This window comes from Sinohyriopsis cumingii, unplaced genomic scaffold (genome assembly GCF_028554795.1).
Source record: "Sinohyriopsis cumingii isolate HCF-2022 unplaced genomic scaffold, ASM2855479v2 utg000837l, whole genome shotgun sequence".
NCBI lineage: Eukaryota > Metazoa > Mollusca > Bivalvia > Unionida > Unionidae > Sinohyriopsis > Sinohyriopsis cumingii.
This window is the reverse complement of record NW_028315936.1, coordinates 777761-799789: the sequence shown is the minus strand read 5'-3', so window position 1 is coordinate 799789 and position 22029 is coordinate 777761. Positions and strand designations below refer to the sequence as shown.

The following is a 22029-nucleotide window of genomic DNA, read 5'->3' as shown; positions in this document are numbered from 1 at the left end:
GTGTATTATGATACAAACCAATCCAGAGAAGATGATCCAATAGTCATCAGATACGTTGGTGCAATAAACAAATATGTTGAAAATTTGCAAGCGCAGATACCTCAACCTCCTCAACCTTTATAATCTAAATCTCTTCCACAACCTCAACCTCCTCAACCTGAATCATCTAGACCTTCTCCACAACCTCAACCTGAATCATCTAAATCTCCTTCACAAAAAACTGAATCAACCGTTACTCATTTACTCCTGATGCTCTTGATACTTTCAAAGATGAAGATAAATTAATCCAGATTGCCGCGTATGGTTATAATGATAACGATAGTTTTTTACAAGAAAAATATAAAACGTCAACTAAAATACCAGAGAAATACTGGATACTTCTGGTATATTTTGCATCCACGGGGGAAAAATTCAATCTGAAAGATTCATCATATATAAAATTTAGGAAACTTGTAAAAGAAAGAAAAAAAAACAATCTCAGCAACAAAAATCTCCAGAGGAAGAATTCCAGGATGTACCTGAGACCACAGGCAGCGGTTATAATTCTATCTGCCCCGACAGCGTTGTCAATGATGTATCTCGGCTGGAGGTTTTAATTGGAGGAGCACGAGCTGGAAACAATTCGCATGAAATAATCAACGAAGCAACTGATATTTGTCGAAAGTTATTTCAAGGTGGTATTATTGACGTATCTATCTATCGTGATATTATCGACGAGATCGTTGACTACCACAGCGATTAGACAATTAGATAAATAAAAATAAGATGATTGTTCACAAGCACCATCAAAGACCTGTGTAGGTTCGCATGGCTAATTCACGGTTACCAGTATACAAATACAACTATGGATCAGGATTAGGTGATTTTTTTTACACGAATCGCTCCTAAGGTTGGTCCTGTTGCTAAGCAATTATCAATGAAGGCAATAGGCGTTATTCGTGATAAGGCTGTTAATGTTGTTGGTGCATCTGCTAGCAAAGCTTTTGACGCCATCAAAGACAGAATATTAAGATTAGTGCAGCGAAAAAAACCAGCGGCAAAATTACCTATCACCGCTGAGATGCCCGCCGAGGTTAGTAAAGTAATAAATAACGCAGCTAATCAAAAACTAGCAGAGATGGCACAACAAGAAGCGCTGATAGAATCATTGATGTTAGCACCACAGCAAGATTTAGTTAGTACCAGCGCATTTGGAGGTAATATTCGTTTTAGACGATGAATATTTTTTGTAAAAAATGTTTTCGCAAACATCCAATGAAGCCTTTGACTTGGATGAACCAGTGAAGAGAGATTACTCTATTCAGGATTATCAGTTTTACTCATACGACGCGGTGACACCAAATAGCAGTAGTCGAATTGAATTACAAGTACAAGATACGACACGTTATTTTCTTCCCTGTGAGGCTTTTATCGAGGTTGTTGGTGAAATCATTAAGCTCGACAACAACGCGTATGACGCAGGTGATGTTGTTGGTTTTGTTAACAACTGTATCATGGCATTATTCAAGAGCGCCGCTTACATGATTGATGGAAGAGAGATCGAATCAATCAGCGATAACGTCGATGTGGCAACAACAATTATTGGCCTAGCGAGATACTCGGACGATTTTACCAGGTCAGCTGGTCCTAGTATGATGTTTACCAAAGATAATTCAAACAGCGCCAATTCTGCTCAGTTTGAAATTAGAATACCAAAACAATCTACCGCCGCTGATGCAACAAATATTGAAAACATAGAACCTATAATGATAAAACCTGTTCCTGGTTTTAATCTTGGTTTATCCTCACGTAATGCTATGTTGAAAGGTGATCGAAAAAGGTTTTCATGTGCCATTCCATTATCTCACATCTTTGGTTTCTGTAGATGGTTTAGAAAGGTTATTTTTGGTGCCAAACATACGATTGTCTTTTATCGAAAAGGTGACAGCAACGATGCTATCTGGAGGGAAACTGGCGCTGCCGACGGTAAGGTTGTATTAACCAAACTAACCTTGTGGATGCCATCAATGACACCATCAGCAATTGAGGAGGGAAAATTACTATCATTTATGAATCAGGGTGGTAAATCAGTGATGTCTTGGCTGGCAACAGTCACAGATAGTATTCAAAGTAACATTAACGGTAATTTTACCTGGCATATAGCATCACAGAAAGGAGTCTCTGCACCAAGACATATCTTTGTGGCTCTTCAACGAGCTGATCGATTAGGCCATCAGGATAAAACTCACATGATCTTTGATAGTTTTAATGCCAGCGAGATCTCACTGCGAATAAATGGACATCAAGAACCAATCGAAGAGATCTCATTGGATTATGATAATTATTCTGTGGCGCGTGGTTATCATCGATTATGGAGCTTCATGGGACGAGATCAAAATGTGGATACCGGCCTGCAGATATCTCAGTTGGATTTTGTAAATTTTTATCCGATCTATTACTTTTCACTGGAGCATCTTGATTTGATAAAACAATCTGTTGTTGATATACATTTTAAAGCTAGGATAGTTAATGGGATTCATCCTAATCCTCCTGTTCAATTCAGGGTAATTGCTGTTATACTCAGCGATAGGACTATGATTCTTGAAGGTATTGGTGGTTGCATGAGGATCATCGACGCCCTTGTGGAAAAAATGTAATTTAAACCAATCATACAATTATAAAATATGTACGAACAGGTTAGCGTGACTCTGACTCCAGGTCAGATAAAAAAATTACAATCGAGCATCGCAAAAACCTGCGGGGTGAAATTAACGCTGAAAAACAACCAGATTCAAGGCGGATCGAATAAGCTATCACTAACTAAAACACAGCTAAAACATTTTAACAAAGCTAAGTCAGGCAAAACAGGGGTCCAGATTAATTTATCTGCAGGTGCCATCAAAGATATGGCTAAGATAGGTGGATTTTTCCAGTTGTTAGCTGCGATACCAGCATTACTTGCAGCAAAGGCTGCTGCGTTGCCTGCGATAGCCGCCACGGCCGCACCACTCTAGCAAAGGCTGCTGCGTTAGGTGCTGCTGGATCATTAGGAGGATTAGCTGTAAATAAAATAGTTGGTGGAAAGTACAAAGGACGAGGCCTTCGATTAGGGAGACCTCCATCATACGGACGCGGTGTCAAGATACCAATACTATGGCGCTCGTTACAGCGTGAAAAAAAATTAACGCCGATGTCCAACTTTGACCTGATTGATGCTGCTAAAAAACTAAAAATAAAATTTTTCAGAGGCGTATTTATGCGAGATCAATTACCGGCGCATCCAAATAAATACGAGACAGGAATCATAAATCTTGATTCCAGTACCGGGCCAGGTACTCACTGGGTTGCTTATGCGATAAATCCACGTGAGGCGGTTTACGCTGACTCGTACGGGTTAGCTCCACCTCGTGAGTTTTTAGATTACGTATCTCAGTTAAATATACCAATGTGGTATTCTACGCTGCCAGTACAAAAACTAAGCGATCCTCCGATATGTGGCATCGAGGCAATTATTATTCTTGCCGCAATATCTAAATCTGATAAACCGTATCATAAAACAATCCACAATTACACGTCAGGTAAATTAGATCAATCAAATATAAATAATGGTTGACATTTACGGCAGATCTCTGATGTCGCGCATGAAAAAAATCTCCTGTTGATGTTGATTTATCTAAGTACGTGACAAAAGATTACATGAACAATCTTTTATCGATAGCAGGAGTAGGTCCTGATGAGGTTGCTGTTTTTCAGGATCATCACGGAAAACTAAAAACAAGCAACGTTAAGATAGGTGATATAATCAAACGAGACGAATATAACACTCACGTAGGTGATTTTAATACTATTCAAAAAGACGCAGAAAAAATCAATGATTCTATTAAACAATTGATGATGCCATTAAAAAAAATCATCAAAAATATTGATACCTTGAACAACTCGCTGCGTCAGAAGATTGATACAACACAATACAACACAGACGGAGATGACGTTAACGGAAAACTCAATAATATAGAATTGATCATTGACTTATTTGAAGGAACCAACGCATTAATTCCAGGAATCATCAGTAAAAAACAATCTCATCAAAATTCCCTCCCGCTATCACCATCAGTTGTTAATTTAACGTTCACGATCGCAACAGGAACACTTAATTGGGTAGATAAAACAGGCCAAACCTTCAAATATACAACGCCTGTTACTTGCGTATACAGATTGAGTATTTTTTCCTCAGAAAGATTTAGAGTCATCTGCAAAAACTATAACTGGAGACATATTTCAGATAGATACATTGGCACGCTGACTATATTAATGAATAAAAACACAGAAGAAACTTTCCGACTTGAAATTTTTGTTCCTGAAAGAGAAAAAGTCAAGTTTGTTATGCCTTCGTCGGTACCTGTATTATGGTATATGGAGTTTATTACCGAGCTAAATCAAGCATCATTTGACTCGCTGACGCAGAAACCTTGATCGGTAATCTGAGTTTTATTATGCAGTCGCATAATAATGGTCTTCGCCACTCGCATTTAATAAAAAAACACATTAAATATAAAATGAGTGCGTCAAAATATAGATACAATCAGGCGCGTACGTGGCAGGAGTCTTTAATAAATATAATCGATGTATATCAAATAAAAATAAAAAAATACCAGCGCAGGTTAGTTATAATTGATGTTGTTGTTTATTCTGTATCACCTGTTGTTGTTGGTACCGGAATAATACTGTCTGCGCTAACGATGATGGCGCCAGTGGCAGTCACTATTGTTGTTTCTGTAACCACCACGTTGTCTGGTGTGTTTGGTATAATAACAAAAAAATTACTAAAATTTACAATCAAACGATTAAAGATGTCAGCACAAATAATGACAGAGTTGCTGCAACAGACAGCAACGAACACAGTCCCGCAAAAGACAATAATGATCTCGGCAAGCTCAACTAAGCCCGAGTTCAGTATTATTTTTCCGACTCCGATTTCTATCAGCGAGATCGCACTAGCACAACTACGAGTCTACTACAGCTGGCCAAATATCACAGCTAAATCATTTGGAAATTTACAGTCAAATAATTCTCCTGTTTTTGCTAATAAAACAAAAAAAAACGATGGAACACCCGATTGGACCGCAGTTGGATTACCAACAGGTAGTTATGAGATTGAACAGATTAATGACGAGCTGGCATGTAGAATAAAAAATATAACCGAAGATAAAGAGCCTGGAATAAAAATATCTGTGCACGAACCAACGTTATCATCAGTCATCGAAGTTAGTTCGAATTACATGGTAGATATATACGCGAGTTCAATAAGAACCGTACTAGGTTGGCCTGAGGTTCAACCACGAACACCAACAGCACCAGCTGAGCCTAACAGAGAGGATTATCGTGTATATGGTGGAACCTTTGATAAATTATATGATCCAATCTAAAGAGACAAGATATTAAGAAAAGGATCAAGCATGAGCAGTGATTTTATTATCAGAAAAAAATGATATGATGTGGATTTTTAGTAATTCAGTTGACGAAGAAACATTTGGAACAGATCCTGTGATTGTTGATTTTCATGATGTTGTTGCATGGTTCAAAGAAATTAATCAGGGTCATAAAAAAAATTTGCAGTTATTACGGCAGGTTTTTCACGAGTGTATCTTTGACTTATCAAGTTCATGTGATAAAATTGCTGATTATATAAGAGCATTAAATAAATTTGCATTTAATACAGAACGTTTACATGAATTATTAATTCAGGCAATAAACAGATCGCCTGGCAAGCAAATTTTTTTAAATATATATACGCTAACTGAGGAGACATTTGCAGATTTTAAATTTACCAAGTATAACGTAGATGAATTAAGAAAATCCGTCACTGACACCATTGATGAATTGTTTTCTAAATTACACGCCGCATGGAGAAAAAATCTACCACCACCATCCATTCTTAAACACAACAACGCACCACCAGATGGTACCGGACGACACATTTCGCCTGATATAGTAAATATAACCAACGTCGTCGCGGTTAATCTTAATTGTGATATCATCGAAAACAGCTACAGCGCTGATGCATCAGTATCTGACCAGGCCAAGCAGGGGTTTGTTCTTTATTCGTTTTCACCAAAAGATCCGCCTGGATTTTTACTTGTGCAAGAACCAATTAATCCTGTTTATTTGCGGTGTCACAATAATCTGTTATCGCGAGTGAATTTTTCACTGACTGATCAGTCCGGGAATCTGTTATATATGCGCGGGGAAACTTTAAACATAAATCTGCTGATATGATCTTAATTCAGAAAAAAAATAATAATTTAATTTTATTTTATTTTTTTTTGTTGAACATTTTTGAAAACATCCGTCATTTTGGTGAAAAAAAATCAACCGTTTTGGTCGTTTTTGTCAGGGAAAAATTTGCAATTTTGTTGATTTTGTTAGGTCAAACCTCAAGCGATTCTCTAATTGATTTATCGATAAAACATAAAAAAAAATCAAAATCAGCTCAAAATCAATGTAATTCTTGCTGATTTTTTAATAAATTTTTGAGAAAAAATGATGGTTTTAAGCTGATTTTGATAGTTTTTCACGTTTTATCGATAAATCAATTAGAAAACCGCTTGAGGTTTGACCTAACAAAAGTCTGCAATTTGATGTTTTTTTGCTGACAAAAACGACCAAAACAGTAAAAAATCAACAAAACAGCCAAAACGACCAAAAACAACAACAAAAAAAATAAATTCAGAAATAAAAATAAATAATTTTTTTTTTTACTGATCATCATTTATTAGTTTTCTCAGCTGCCTCGCACGAGTATCAATCATTTTTTCAGATTCATATTCGTCAGACAGCGCTGATCTAATCCTTTCAACGCACGTGCCAGCGGAGTAAAATCTAATATCTGCGTGTCATCGATGTTAATCAATGATTTATGCATCGCAGACTGAATCTTTTTTATGAATCTGTATTCGGACGATAGAGTGGATCGACCTTCTTGTTTGTTCTGCATCAGTGTTTCAAAATCCATGGTGATTTTATCAGTGTCTAATTCATCTGATAATGGAATCTCTTTGATCTTCAGCACCTCAATGGATTTAATTATTTCATAAATATTTTCTTGATTCATTATTTATATTAGCTTGATTCTAAATGTAAAAAAATAATCATTCTGAATATAAAAGATTTTATTCATCTGAGTCTAATATCAGAGGATAGTAACTAAATTTAACCCAGCAGCCAAATCGATATGAAAAGGTAGATTTTTGTATTCCCTCTGCAATAAAACGCACTGCAGCCTGATGAATACCAAAATATTTACCAGCAGCTGTCATTGGCTGAAAATATAACTCTTCGCTGGTTTACATGTTAATTGATTTGACTGCCTTGGAGGTTTTATTACCATAACCAGTGTTACCTTTCAGCGATTTTCACGTTGTGTTATCGCTTGAAGGTTATTCACAGAATTATTAAGTATGTCTCCATCAATATGGTCAACTAAAAGACCGTTTTTTATTGGTCCATGAAAACATTCGTAAACAAATCTATGGTTATAATAATTTTTTCTTGTATGACCTCCGGCGTTAAATCTGAGATAACCTAATTTATCAACATTACCAGCAGATTCTTTTTGTTCTGCAGTGTCTGATCGTAGTTATCAACGATTGGATGCTTCCTAAATGCAGGATTCATTATACAATTATTTATTTGTCTAAATCAAAGTTTGTTTGAAAATCTACCTAAATAATCCTCCTCGCACCTGATAGCAATATCACTATCTTGTGATTTTTTATTATAATACCGTTTTAACTCTCTGTATTTTTTCCGCCGCAGTCTGAACAAATACGTGTCTTCCCTCGTATTCCAACGTTACATCCGATACATCTAGTTGGCCCAACTCCGCCTCGTTTTATATAAGCTAAATGTATTCCACAGTATTCTTTTCTGCATGAACTGCTACAGCAAGTTGACGAACCAACCATTTGCCATTTGCATTGATTCATTATTTATTTAGATATTTGTCTAAATTATAATAATGAGTTTATTTGATCTTGATGATATTGAATATGATATTCCTGAGGTGAATCGTGAAAAGAAAGAGTTCTACGATGATGGAGCTGCTCATGTGTGGTCCACGTTGAGGACAAACGACATAGACAATACGATGAATGATACACGAGCTAAAAAAATAATCAGTTTGCTCGGCGATGATAAATATATACTTAGAATAAAATTCATAGTTTACAACGAAAACGACGTGTGGATTACTCGTGACAAGCGCGATCCTGTAATCAGTGGGAAAAAATCTGCAACAGTAAGTAAAAAATCTAAACCAGGATTACTAACAGGAATAGATAAACCGTACTACGTACGATCGTATCCTGTTACCGCGGTTGTTTATGGTGTTTATCGATTAAATAAACCCGCTGTTGAGAATCTTGCTAAGATGAAAATGTCAGTGAAAATAAATTGCGTGGCTGAGCGAGTGATAGAACATTTTACAAATGCAAAACGTGGAAACGGTTTAACGGATTTACGACGAGAGAAAATAAACACCTGGGCTAAATCAGTCATTGATGGTACATCAATTAATGACGTCGCTGCGTTATCAGTTGAATTAAAATTCCCTATCACAGTAAAAACGCTATCGGGCGAGGTTTTATACTCATCCGCTTATAAATCCAGAGGAGCACCTATTGAAATAATTGATCACAATTCTCATTCATGGACTAGTGCGGTAGCAATTTTTCCTCGAGATCGTGTTATTAAATTTTACAGCGGATACATGTTCGATTTTATTCATAAAATAAGTAAAGCTGATCCAGTATCTGTGTGGCTGTTTTCCGGTAATGAAAAATATGATCAGTTTGTAAGACCCAACGGAGATTTATCTCGAAGTGAATCTCTACACGATTCGATGATAGAGATTGCAGAAAAACACTCTGCGAATAAAGACTCGTTAGTTAATTGTTTCACCATACCATCTGTTGTTGCCCACGCAGCGAGAGAAAAAAATTCATGGAAACCAACTCGACGTGAGTTTCTTAAAGATATACAACAGAGTTGCATCGAGTATGGACGCGGCGGATTGTGGAATACTACTTATAATTTTGCTGTAATGGTGTCGTTTGACATGATTGCATGTTATCCTGGTAGTTTTTTAGGATTAGGTGAGTGCAATAAATATTTTACTCAGTTTGGTCATCCCACTGACGAGATGACTCGTGTATCAATTAATGGATCATTACCAGAGTTTCCATTAACAGGATTCGCTCGTGTTGTATCATTTAAGCTAGCTGATGGTTTACATAAGATATGTTATGTTTGGTTTGGCAGGCATTTTTAAGAACAGCGATGGGTTCCAATAGTACTATTGAGATTTATGTTAGATTAACGTCGTTGACGGTCAGCGAGGCTATTACATCATATAAAAAACAGACATCAGTCTGGCTACCAACTGAACATGATGATGCAAAAGATTTAGGTATAAAAATAATTAGTAAGTTTACTCAGGGTGGCGCGTGTGATCATCAGCGACATAATTGCAGATTAATCATGGACGAAGCTGAGATGGATTTTATAATTGCTGATACCGCTGAGAGGGGTATATTTTGTAACAGAGAGAGTATTTATTTATCAGATGGAACAAAATTAGGTACTGTAGTTAGTTATCTCGAAGGAGAATCACCGCAGTATACTCATTTAAGATCATCGATGTTGGCGTATGCGAGTATAAATCTGCTGTCGATGATAAACAGATTCCCCAATGACGCTGTCAGAGTAGCTACTGACTCGTTTTATATTGATGAAAAACATCTGCCAGAGGTAGAAAAATTAACCGGTGATGGTTCATGGGGTACATGGCAAGTAAAAGATGAGAATATTATTTTATGGTACTGTGAAAACGCAGATGTAGCTGCTGAGGATAAATATTACTCTGATAGTATTTTAGAAATATCAACCGCACCATCAGTGTATGATCCTGTGTCAAGATACAAGACAGTCTATGTGAACGGACCAGGTGGATCAGGTAAGACAACACGAATTATATAATTATTTAAGAACTCTGATGTGATTGTGTTGACGCCAACACATCGATTAGCGCGAGAAATGAGACAACGTGGTGTTAATTCATGTACGTATCATAGCTTTTTCAGATATAAGGGCGGTACATGGAATCCGTCTCGAATGGGAGAAAAATACGAGAACAGAACAATTATATGGGATGAGATTTGCACTGTCTTTGTTAAAACATTAAAAAATGTTCTTGGATTGGTTATTAACAAAGAATACCGCTGTAATTATGTGTGGCGACCACGGCCAACCAAATCCTATTGATGGAGAATCACCTCACGAGTGGCTAAAAAATGTTGTTGATTATTATGAAGAGGTCAATACAGATTATAGGTCTCTTGATGGTCGGTTGAGTGAATTTAAAAGATTAATTCGATTACAATCGAATAAAATTCAGTGTAGTGTAATGCGCGAAATAATTCCAAAAACATCAATGGAAAATTTCTTATCAGCGTGGACTCCAAGTGAACTGATTGTAGCTAGCAGAAAAATAATACTTCAGCAGAGACTATTTAAATTGCATCAGGAAAAATTTCCGTTAATACCTGTACCATTATGCTACAGACCAGCTGATACCAGATTGCAGAATATTGACGTAGATATACCAGGACAGGGAAAACAGAATCTTGTGTTAAATGATATTGTCACTGTTGATATTAATCTTGCCGAAGACGCATTAAACGCATCAAAATCTCCGTGGACGCTAGGTTACGCTATGACTATCCACTCTTCGCAACGATTAACCATAACCGATACTAAGGTTTGGATTGTTGATGATTACACAGAATGGTCTAACCTGGTTTATCTAGCTGTATCTAGAGTCAGAAAAATAAACCAACTCGGGCGAATTGTTTTAGATAAAATAATTATTGATGATGAAACTGACGAGTATGTGATTAAAACAAATTATTCAATTACAATCAGACTGATAAAAAAAATAATCATGAATTTGATTTAGATGTCAAATTCATTTTATCGCTGAGAAAAAAACAAAAAAAAAATCACTGTGCTGGCTGTAATTGCATAATGACATGGAGTTATAAAAAAAATGATTCAAGACAGTTTACCGTAGACAGAATAAATAATCAACTAGGTCATACTCGCAATAACGTTACTCTGACATGTTTAGAGTGTAATAGGCGTGGAGTTGATTATCTAAGTGACTGAGGAGGTAATTAAGTATTAGCTGGTATTGCTTGTAATTCTTCACGAGTAAATCCACGTTGAGGCGCTAATGAATCAAGTACAGTAATACCTCGTGCATTCGCGTTTCTGGATTCGCGAATTCACAGATTCGCGAAATTTTCATTGGTACCCTCTACGTACATGTTTTCTTTATTTTATTGAATTGTACCTTCGTTATATGACTTCTGTGACATATGAAGTTTACCTAGTTTACCTTCCTGACAATGACAAAGAAAACGTCAGTCATTAAGTTTACAGTCCCATTCGTTACTTGGTTTTACCTTACTGTGAGTGCAAAGGAAAACAGCAGCCAATGACTTAGTATAGGGGTAATATTAGTACATGTATACATGTACAGTACTGTAAATGCGCTAGTGTGGCAAATACCCATTAGGCGATACTGTACTCTATTTTTACGTCAACCATTTATTTCTCTTTTTAAAGGTAATGTATTAAGCTAACTTTTAAATGAAATTAAAGTGCTTTAGGAGCATGATTTGGGTCATATTTAGGGTTTAAACCCTAGAAATAAGCATTTATTAGCATTTTTAGTGACTCGTACCAAACATTCGCGATTCCTCCTGATCCGCGGCTGGTTCTGGAACCTAACCTCGCGAATGTTCGAGGTATTACTGTATATAAATTGCTGGTCTACCTGATGATCTTGTTACGGATACTATTTTATGTGTTGTTGTGCTCCAAATTGGATCTGTCGCTCTTTATCTGCCACCCTCAGCCTCACCTGGTTTGTATAGATATCTAACGATAACATCTCCGTGAACAGGTCGAGTTCAGAAATCACGTCGCTTTATCGGTATAAATTCTTTTGTAATTGCAATTGCTGGTTTCATCGATATAGCTCTTGTTGTCTCGTTATTTAGCGATTATATGACAGTTGGTAATCTGGTAACCCAGTCATTAGATCGTTTATCCTGAATAAACTCCATCGCGTACTGATAACGAAATAGCCGCTCAGCTAGTGTTCTATTGAATCTTTCGTCGATTGCTTGGTCATTATGAATATTAACCTTACCGCGTCTTATTTTTGTGTTTTTTTGTTTCATTAATAAAGTCACCGCACCAAGGAATTCTCATCCGGGATCAACTTGAAGCAAACTCGTCCAAGTCAGCGGTCCTCATTGGTATATTTTTTCAAATGCACTAGCTACCTCAGCAGCTGTTTTAGCGGTTAGTGGTTCAGCCTCTTTGTATCTGCTTGCAATATCTACTATTGTTAACACGTATTTGTATGTTTTACCGTCAACGGTATCGTGTGGCAGAAACATTATATCAGCCTGGTGAACCTCATTTGGTACACTAACATCAAAATGCGCGTGTTCAATTCGTTTGGGTGGTGGCAGATAAATTTGCCATATGGCTTGTTTAGATAACCACGCAGCAACTACTGATGGTTTTACTCGAGCAGTTTTTGTTAGTTTTTTGATAGCTGGTTTACCCCGCCAAAATCCAGCAGGAGAATAATAAACAGATTCCATATTAATTACCAGCACCAAAAACTAATTGACCTTTCATAGCAGTATTGATTAACCATGTGGCTAGTGTTTCCTTAATACATTTATTTTTTATAGAGTTTATTGCATTAAGCAATTTTACATCAGCAATATGCCGCTGTTGGATATCTTTATTTCGATAAGCAATATCATGAACCAAACAAGCTTGGTCAATCGCATTTACTGGTTCCTCACCTGGATTAGGTTGATCTTGATTATTTAATCTGATATCTAGTCTGGTTCCTGGTCCGCAGTAATTGTATCCTGGCAGATGTTTTTCTCCGGAGTATTTGGACCAAAAGAATCCTGGTAGAGATGATAATCTTGAGGTGATATCACCTCCGTGGATTCCTTTTTTTTTAACCGATGAAGTAAATCTAAACTTTTTTGTGCCGCATTTTTCACATTTACCGGTAACGGCTGATCTGTTATTGCGAGTTACAACCGTGGTTAGATCTATCGTTGGTGTTCGTGATTTACACTTAACACAATATGAATCCATGTTATAATTATATCATGAATGTAATTGATTTTTCAGCTACAAAAAAATCAATCCCGATTAAGCCTCATGCTGCGTTACCTAATTCAATCAGAATGATTATAATAGGTCCAGCAGGGAGTGGTAAAACTCAGTTACTGCTGAATTTGATAATGCGATGGTTAAAATGGGATAAATTATATTTGGTTGTACCAGCCGTTGATGATCAGCGTTGTTATCAGGTACTGAAAGAGTTTAACGAGAATGCAGCTTTGTTAAATGATGGTAATAATATCATTGATTTTATAACAGATTTCGAAGAAGCACCATCAGCTGATGATATAGATGGGTCAATTAATAATCTTGTTGTCTACGACGACGTAATGCTAGATAAACAATCTAATCCTGTCAGAATATTTTCTCGTGGCAGGCATAAAAACACCGACGTTATTTATGTAACTCAGAGGTATACTCAGATACCTAAGGTGATAAGAGACAACTGTAATGTTTTAGTTGTTTTTAACGGCGTCGACACTCATACACTGAGAAATATTCATCAAACCTAGTGTAGCGGCGATATGGATATAAATAAATTTAAAAATTTCTTTTCACGAGCTCAAGCTACGCCTCATGGATTTGTGACTGTAAATTTACCTGACCCCAGATCAAGATATCGAATAGGTCTAGACAGAATCTTTTAACGCTGATTAGTGTAATTTTCTGATTTATTACCATAGTAGCAGGGAGGGCGCCTACCTAGGGTTGGTCGTATACATAGAAACAAAAAAAATTAAAATTCACGTAGAGTATTTTTTTTTCAGCTAGATCTTCGAACTAAGGTTTCGTTGATGGAACGGAGTTCAATAACGAATAAGACTCTCCAGGAAGCCTCTATTCGGTAATCTAAACCTTTCTACGGGAAAGTTTTCTGTGGAAGATTTATTTTTTGTCGTGAACCCTAGGTCTGTTCGCCCTCCCTGCTGCTCCCCTGCTCGAGCCCAACCGACCTAATCATATTAATTTAAGCGAAGCATGACACTGACCAACACACACATAACACAATAGCTTCTTTTTTCTTTCAAAACCAATAGTCCACCGTTTCTTCGCCAAATTCCAAATTCGAAATAAATATAACCATTAATAAAATATAAGATTGTAAGACAACTGGGATAAAATTTGAAATAACTGGCTATCCCTACAAGGAAAACTATATATAGCACACATACATATAGCAATATACGCATAGCAAACATGGGATATAGGTGATTTCTAGCCAAGGTCAACTAGAAAATCAGGAATGGGACTTCGAGTAAGGTGATTGAAACCAACTCAGAAGAACCACCCTGTAGAAAACACTAGGAAATCCAACAAATACCCCGTCAAAAATAATCGTAAAATAAATTTTTGATCGGAATTCTTTTATTAAATAAAAACATACAACACACCTGGGGGAAAACACATACATATAAACACTTTCCTTTTTTTTTTTGGACAAAGGGGGGGGGATCTGCCTGGTGCCCCCCCCCCCCATTTTAAAAAACCCCAATTAATAAAATATTATATTTTAACATTGAATATGAAGCATATATAATCGAATTTATTTCAACAGTTATATTACTTATTAAAAAAAAATTATAAATATTTTCTTATTTTAATCAAGCACTCACAGTGGTTGCATTTTAAAGTTGCTGTCATTCATAGTAGTAATTTAAACATTGAAAATCATAAAACAATTGTTATTTTAAAAGATGTAAATTTGGGAAGGGGCTTTTGTCCATTCTTCGAGTGGCATTTTTCCTAAGGAGCTTTTGTCACACCCATGTCAGGAGACTTTTGTCCCTACGCCCAAAATACCAAGGTATGCTGGTAATACCGTGAAGTTCTAGTCCCATGTATGTTTTACTGGAACATCCCTTATTATTTTCTGTCAGTAAAGTGATATTTAAAATATTTGATAGATTTGTCTCATCAATGAATCATAGGCAAGACAAGGAGCTCGAGTTGTCAGGGCAGATCTACCGGTATATATGGACTAATACCTCCGTTCCATCGTAGGATATTATTTTTGCACATTATCTCAACTAGACCTTTGTTCATCTCAACTCAGATCACCTAATTTTCAGATCACCCACATTTTGTTTCAGTTAAGATCACATAGAATTTGTTTCATTTCAAATCACAGGAAGTTTGGGTAAATTCAGAAAGAATTTTGTTGTTGTTGTTGTTGTGTATAAATGGTATTCTGTCAAACAGAAGAATACCATCCATCCATTTTGTATAACCTGGTCAGATTCACTAAATTCAAAAAGATGATTAGTTGTTTTTTTTTCCTTTCTTTGCAACATGTATATATATTTGTTTTCAGTCATATACATTTACAGTTGCGCTCCAATAAATCATTCATCTTCATTATTCTTGGACTGTACTATCTGTTTTCTTGTTTTAATGTGTTAATTGAACTGAAGACAAATACTGTAGCTCTGGTGGCCCAGTGGTTAGAGCATCTTTATCTTTCTCGGATATAGGAGGTCGCAGGTTCGAACCCTGGACAAGTCGTACCAAAGACTTATAAAAATAGTATTAGCAGCTGCCTTGTTTGCGCTCAACATTAAGAGGTTCGTGTTAGGACTGGTTGGCCTGGTGTCAGTATAATGTGACGGGGCGGGACATCATGCTAAATATCTGCGGCATGGTGCCCCAGTTCTAGACATCACTATAAACTTGTCACAATGCATATATCGTAGCGATATGACTGAAACATTGTTAAAGCTACGTTAAAAATCCTAATCACACACACACACACACACACACACACACACACCTGTCATAAGCACGTTCTTTGTTTTCAGGTTACATGTTCAATTAATATAAACCATGCTACAACTAGTTGTTCCTGATGTTTGTGCATGTATCTAAATGATAGCACTTTATTAGTGTGTGAACACTCACTCAAATATAATTTCATACACTTTACAAAAGTCTTGATCATTAAACTATTGGATTCAGAAAGTCATCATAAATCTCACTTTTTGGGGATGGGGTGCGTCAGACAGATGCCCCCTCCCACTCATCCCACAAAAATAAAAGGTGTTTTATGTGCAAGTGTTACCCCCACATATATGTTGTTCGTTTTATTTTAAGATAGAATTTAGATCAAAATTTATTTAGATTAAATTTTGGACGGGATATTTTTTTAAAAATCCCTCGTATTATCTATAGGGTTGTTCTTCCGACTGGGTTTCTATCAAATAACTCGAAATCCCTGCCCTAGATTCCAAGTAGACCTTGGCTAAAGGTCGCCTATATCCCGTGTGTGCTACATGAGTATATGCTATGTTGTATGTGTGCTATATATATATATATATATATATATATATATATATATAGTTTTCGTGTAGGGATAGCCAGTTATTGTCAGATCATCCCCATTTGTCTTGCGATCCAGAGGATAATTGGATCAAAACTTTACTTTCATATTAATTCATTTTAAATTTGAATTTCGGCGAAGTAACGGTGTAATACTGGTTTGATTGAAGAAAGACAAAAGTTCCCTATTGTTTCATGTGAGTGTTAATCTGTGTCGTTCTTGGCATAATTGCTTTATTGACTGAGGTCGACTGCTCGAGTTGGGGTCCACACATTCTTTATTCATTTGTATTTCTCTCAATTCGAGTTAGGCAGCCTCTAATTATTTATTGGATTATTGCCAAAGTTCCAAGAGGGTTTAAGTTTCACACACAAGGGGATTAACTGTACAGTACGGGAGCTGTACAGTTGAAGGAAAGAAATAGAAGAGAAAATTACACCAGAGTCTTTGTTTTTATGTTATGCATGTAAATTTTCCTACCTGGGATAGTTTTCCAAAACACTTTCATAGGATGTTCACTTCGCGTGGCGCCATGTGACATAGCCCCATGACGTCCTTATCTCGTACTTTCCCCGTTAAGAATCCCTCTCCCTCTCTGTTTTTATTTTTATAGTATTTAAAATTTCCCTAATCTAAAAGATAGTATTTTAAGGTAAACACAGTGTCTATGTTTAAATTAAATGTTTTATTTATTTTTAGAATTGTTACATTTATTATAATCTTAAAACACATCTAGAGATTCATGTTGCCTCTTCCCCAGAGATCCTCAGAGTCAGGGAGCGAGAGTGGGATCTCCGGTCCGTTTCAAGGTGACATCTGTAAGGGGTGCCCTCCGAAGCCCCCCCCCCCCCCAAGTCCCCTTCTCCTCACCCCCAGTCCATAAGCCCCAAAAGTCTTTAAATTAATGTTAATTTAGTTATTGTAGTAAATTTAGAGTATGTGCACTTGGTTGTAGTGCCCCGTTTTAAGCAGTTCTTAGATTTGTGTGATTACTTTTTTGATTGTTGGAATTCGGCGCCATGGAAATATTCCTGGCCCGAACTAATGAGCTAATTAAGAGGAGCAAACGTCACGGAGTGAAGTGTTAGTGTTTTTCCATGATGTCCTGGTTCACTAGTAGTGAATTCCGACCAAAACCGAATGAATGTCCCTGTCGTAAAATAGTACATATTAAAATCTAGTGGTATACATTGGTAGCGTGACTGCAAGGACAGTACTTAACGGTATTAAACCGGTAAATTACACAAAGGAATAAATAAAAAGGGACTTGACAGACACCGTTTATGTCGCCATGTGGGCGAATATGGTGCAGTTATATCGGCGAAATGTGCCTTGAAAGCATACATTGATTGGCCTAAGGTGGCGGAGTTAAAATAGTTCCCATTGTTAGGGAGTACTCATATATGTTCTAAGGCGTGAACGGTTGGTGGTACGGAAACATAATGAAGACAAAACACGCAGATGTACGGTTGATAGATAGTTGGCAGTTTGGTTTATCTGTGGTCTTGCATTAATTAGAGGAAAATTTAGGTATAGAATGGACACGTCGGGCTTTCTGATTTACAACTGAGGTTGTATGGAAGTCTTTGGAAAGTCGGGGAAACTTATGACTTCTAGCGAGAATCGTGCCAGGGTTTGACAACCGCTCGGTCAAGTAAATACCCGTGTGCGTGTAACATTATTATAATTTATTACTTTTAATTGGTTTGACTTGGCTACATGCTATCATCGTTTTAGTTATATAATCCGTAATCTTTCTTATTAAATTTGTATCGAAGTTGCCATCTAAATATATAATTTGATTTATTCGGTGTTTCTCCTTCTTATAGATTTTCATTATCAACTGAATTATTTTATTTTTCCTTTCTTCGCACTCTGCTAAGGCATGATATTTCGTAAAATTTGCTTTTTTGCACATGGGGCATTTAACAATTGTTCTAATCATTCTTCTTCGTAGTGCGACTTCTCCAGTTAACCATGCGTTATGTAAGTATTTGAATGATATACTTTGAATCTTGGATGAGCCGATGTTGGCCCAGTGCCTCCAAACTCTATCCCAATTAACGGAGATATTTTTTTCTTCTACTTTATTTTTTATTCTTAGGGTTAAATTTTCCCTTATCCAATTATAAGTTTCTACATTTCAATTCCCCATGGTTCATCAACATCCTAAATTTACATATAAGTTCTTTTATATTTCTAAATTTCCTTGGTGCTTCCAGTTTTTGTAAATGACTTATTATTTTTGTATATATAACTTCTATTCCTAATGGTAAAACCAAACTGGTAAATATATAATCCTTCCCAAGGAGTTTTGTTTGGCTATTTAGCTTTTAAAATCTATTTAAAATATTGGAACATTTTATTAAAATTGGGCTAGCATAAATCTCTCCATAATTAAGACTCAGTCTGCAATGATATGTTTGTGCTTTGAGATGATAACAAAATACACCATTAAATTTTAAAATCCCCAGATAGTTTTAATCTTTGGAGTAAAAACCCAATTTAGTAAATTCTTATACAGAGCACTGTAAATATAAATAAATGTATTAGTGATTACTACTCGTATCACTCATTCTTTGTGCTCATTAAAGGGATGATATTATTATTCCTTAGAAAAACAGTTCAGACTTCCTAGTTATATATATATATATATAGTTTTTAAATCTTTTATGTCCATAACGTATAGCTAACATCTGGCACAAATATCTTGATTAAAATAATTTAATTTGAAAATACCTTTTGTGTAAGAGTGTTTGATCTTGTACCTGTTTAGCAAGTCACCTTGCTGCAATTAAAACAAACAACAATGCCTGTCAAATTTGTAGCTTGGGGTACTCAGAAAGAGGGTTTCAGTGACATCCTGTATGTTTGCCCCAAGGTGTTTAGATAAGTTCTCAAACAAGATGTAATTAACTTCATATGGCACATCTAACACTCAACTCAATGCCATACATGGCATACCTTAGTTATTCTTTTATTTAATGATTAAACCAGGGGTATATAAAGAGTTTACATCTTGTCAGTACCAAACATTACTGGTAAAGGGAACAGCTGACTTTAGCATTTTGAAAGAAAGTTTTATCATTGGCTTTATACTGAAAGGTAGGTGTTTTGACTTTACATTTTTGTTGTTTTCTGCATAGATTATAACTGTTATAGTGAGATAACTGTTTCATTAGATAAGTTATTAGTTGAATATGATCCAAACCAGATTACAAACAAAACCAAAACCAAATTTGTCATATTTGTTTCATGTCCCATATATTATTTTGATTCATGGTCATATGTTAGTTTGTTTTATGACCGTTATATAATTTTAAGCCCTTTTATCAAACAAGAAACACGTACCTTCATCTGAAGATTAAAATTGAAAAATAAAACATTAAATGATCGAATGAGCTTTGTTAAAGTAGAAAAAGGTTTAAGTATATGTAAATAAGTGGGACCCCTTGCTATTCACCTTGATTGAAATAATAATGTTGACCAGAATTAAACATTTGCAATTTATGTAAGTCAGTAAGTCAGTAAAATATTTGGAATTGATTAGTCATATTTATTACATCAAACCCACTCAGATAATAATTTATAGCATTTGGTTATTATGTCTTAAATTTTTGTTGTGGGCAGAAAATTGTGTTATAAGTCTCATTTTGAAATTATTAAGGTCAACACATAAATTAATGGGAAGGTGTAATCTGTATTTAATTTGTCATTATCTTTGCTTGGCACATATTTCAGTCATACACTCAAATACACGCATTAAATATATTGTTGGAGACTAGATTTTAATCATTAACTGATGAATGTAAACACTTTAGGCCTCCTGTCTCTAGCTGTTATTAAATGGTTTGCCTTTGTTGTATCATTGACTATAAGCACATGCCAATTCAAATAAACAAGACATGCGTTTATTGAGGTAATTAAAGAGAAGTCAACATGATTATGTAGGTTTATTTACTCTGATTAAATTAGATATTATTTTTTGTTATACAATTTAATATTAATATATTATAATGTAAATCAATTCAATCCTGATTGTTGAATACTCAGCACCTTAAAGGTCCTACTAAACACCACACAAAGTCAGGCAAAAAGTCTTGCAAAGTCATACAATGTCTGTTCCTATTTTTTTATTTGTACATATTAATTTTTTTTTGCCAATATTACATTTTTTAACATTTAAAAAGACCCAACTTGTTTTCATGTTGTTTTAAAACCAAAATTGGTATATATGCACCCTATGTTGTTTCCCTTTATTTAGCATCATGGCAACAAAATATGCCTTCAATTGTTAATAAATGTTTATTTACTAGTTACTGGGAAATAACTGTATTATTGAAATATACATAAGAAAGTATATGTTGCATAAGTATAATATAAATATTTTATAGAACAAAGCAGATATAGATGACACATGTAACACATCATAGAACAAAGCCCGATTTGATAATTTTAAAACATTATTATCTTATCGTGAGCAATCAAGAGTTTCCATTAAAACTGGCACCAATTAGTCTTGATCCAATGTTACCTGGACAGCGATGCTAAACTGACGTTTGTCAACTCTTGCTGAGATTATTATATTTCTCAAGAATACTTGCAATAGGTATGTAATGTAAGTTGCTTCTTATTTATATGGAATGGATATCATTGAGAAATATCCTTATTTAAGACATCACTGGAAACATCTTGCATGCTAACTATCTTGGAACTTAAATGTTCTTATTTATTAAGGTTGGTGACGTGACCCCTCAGCAAACTGCAGTGTACAATGGATTTATTCGAAGCATTCAAGGATTATTCCAGTAACATATCGCTTTCTACTACATGGAATGAGAGGCCTCAACAGGTAAGTGATCTAGTTGACGTGCACCTGAATCAATCCTTATCCACCTGGCCATCGTGATATTGAGATGATAATGTCCATACCTTCCAGGAAGCTTGTTAGTCCTGGATGGATGGTTGAGTTACAGAATCGCCTATGGACAACTTTCTCTCACCCTGGAAAATAATAGTTGGGACAAAATCCGGCCCCTAGAATATTTAAGATTTATAAAACATCACAAATATACTGGCCTGTTTTTAAACAGGAGAGAGGGAAACTTGAAATGAGATATCAGTATTTAATTTTGATGAAACTACATGTTTATACAATACAATTATTGCCTAGATTTGAAGTACTTACATGTTAAAAAAGATACAGATCATTAAGGCAATCATAAGTAATAACTTTTGTTTGCCTACATGCATTCAGCATCTGTTTGGTTTGTTCCACTTTATATTTTTTACCTATGCAAATTAGCACACCAGGCTCAAAAAAAGTAAACGCGAGCCAGTTAAGTAAACCATGCAATGTTGATTTATGTCTGACCTTTTTACTAGTTAATTGATTTTATTTAAACTGCCCATAGGATAAATTTATATCAGCTCCAATCATGACTGCCTTTGTA

General features: G+C 35.6%; 1 protein-coding gene across 1 annotated transcript in view; it reads left to right on the top strand.

The window, feature by feature from the left end:
• The first annotated feature begins 916 nt into the window (after positions 1-916).
• The window catches only part of LOC149773177 (CCR4-NOT transcription complex subunit 1-like), a 39615-nt gene continuing 18502 nt past the window's right edge, over positions 917-22029 (top strand). Inside the window, exons 1-4 of the mRNA XM_089946682.1 lie at positions 917-1196; positions 9872-9991; positions 17313-17385; positions 21335-21428. Of these exons, the coding sequence (XP_089802808.1) occupies positions 917-1196; positions 9872-9991; positions 17313-17385; positions 21335-21428 (567 nt within the window). The remainder of the gene's footprint in view (positions 1197-9871; positions 9992-17312; positions 17386-21334; positions 21429-22029) is intronic.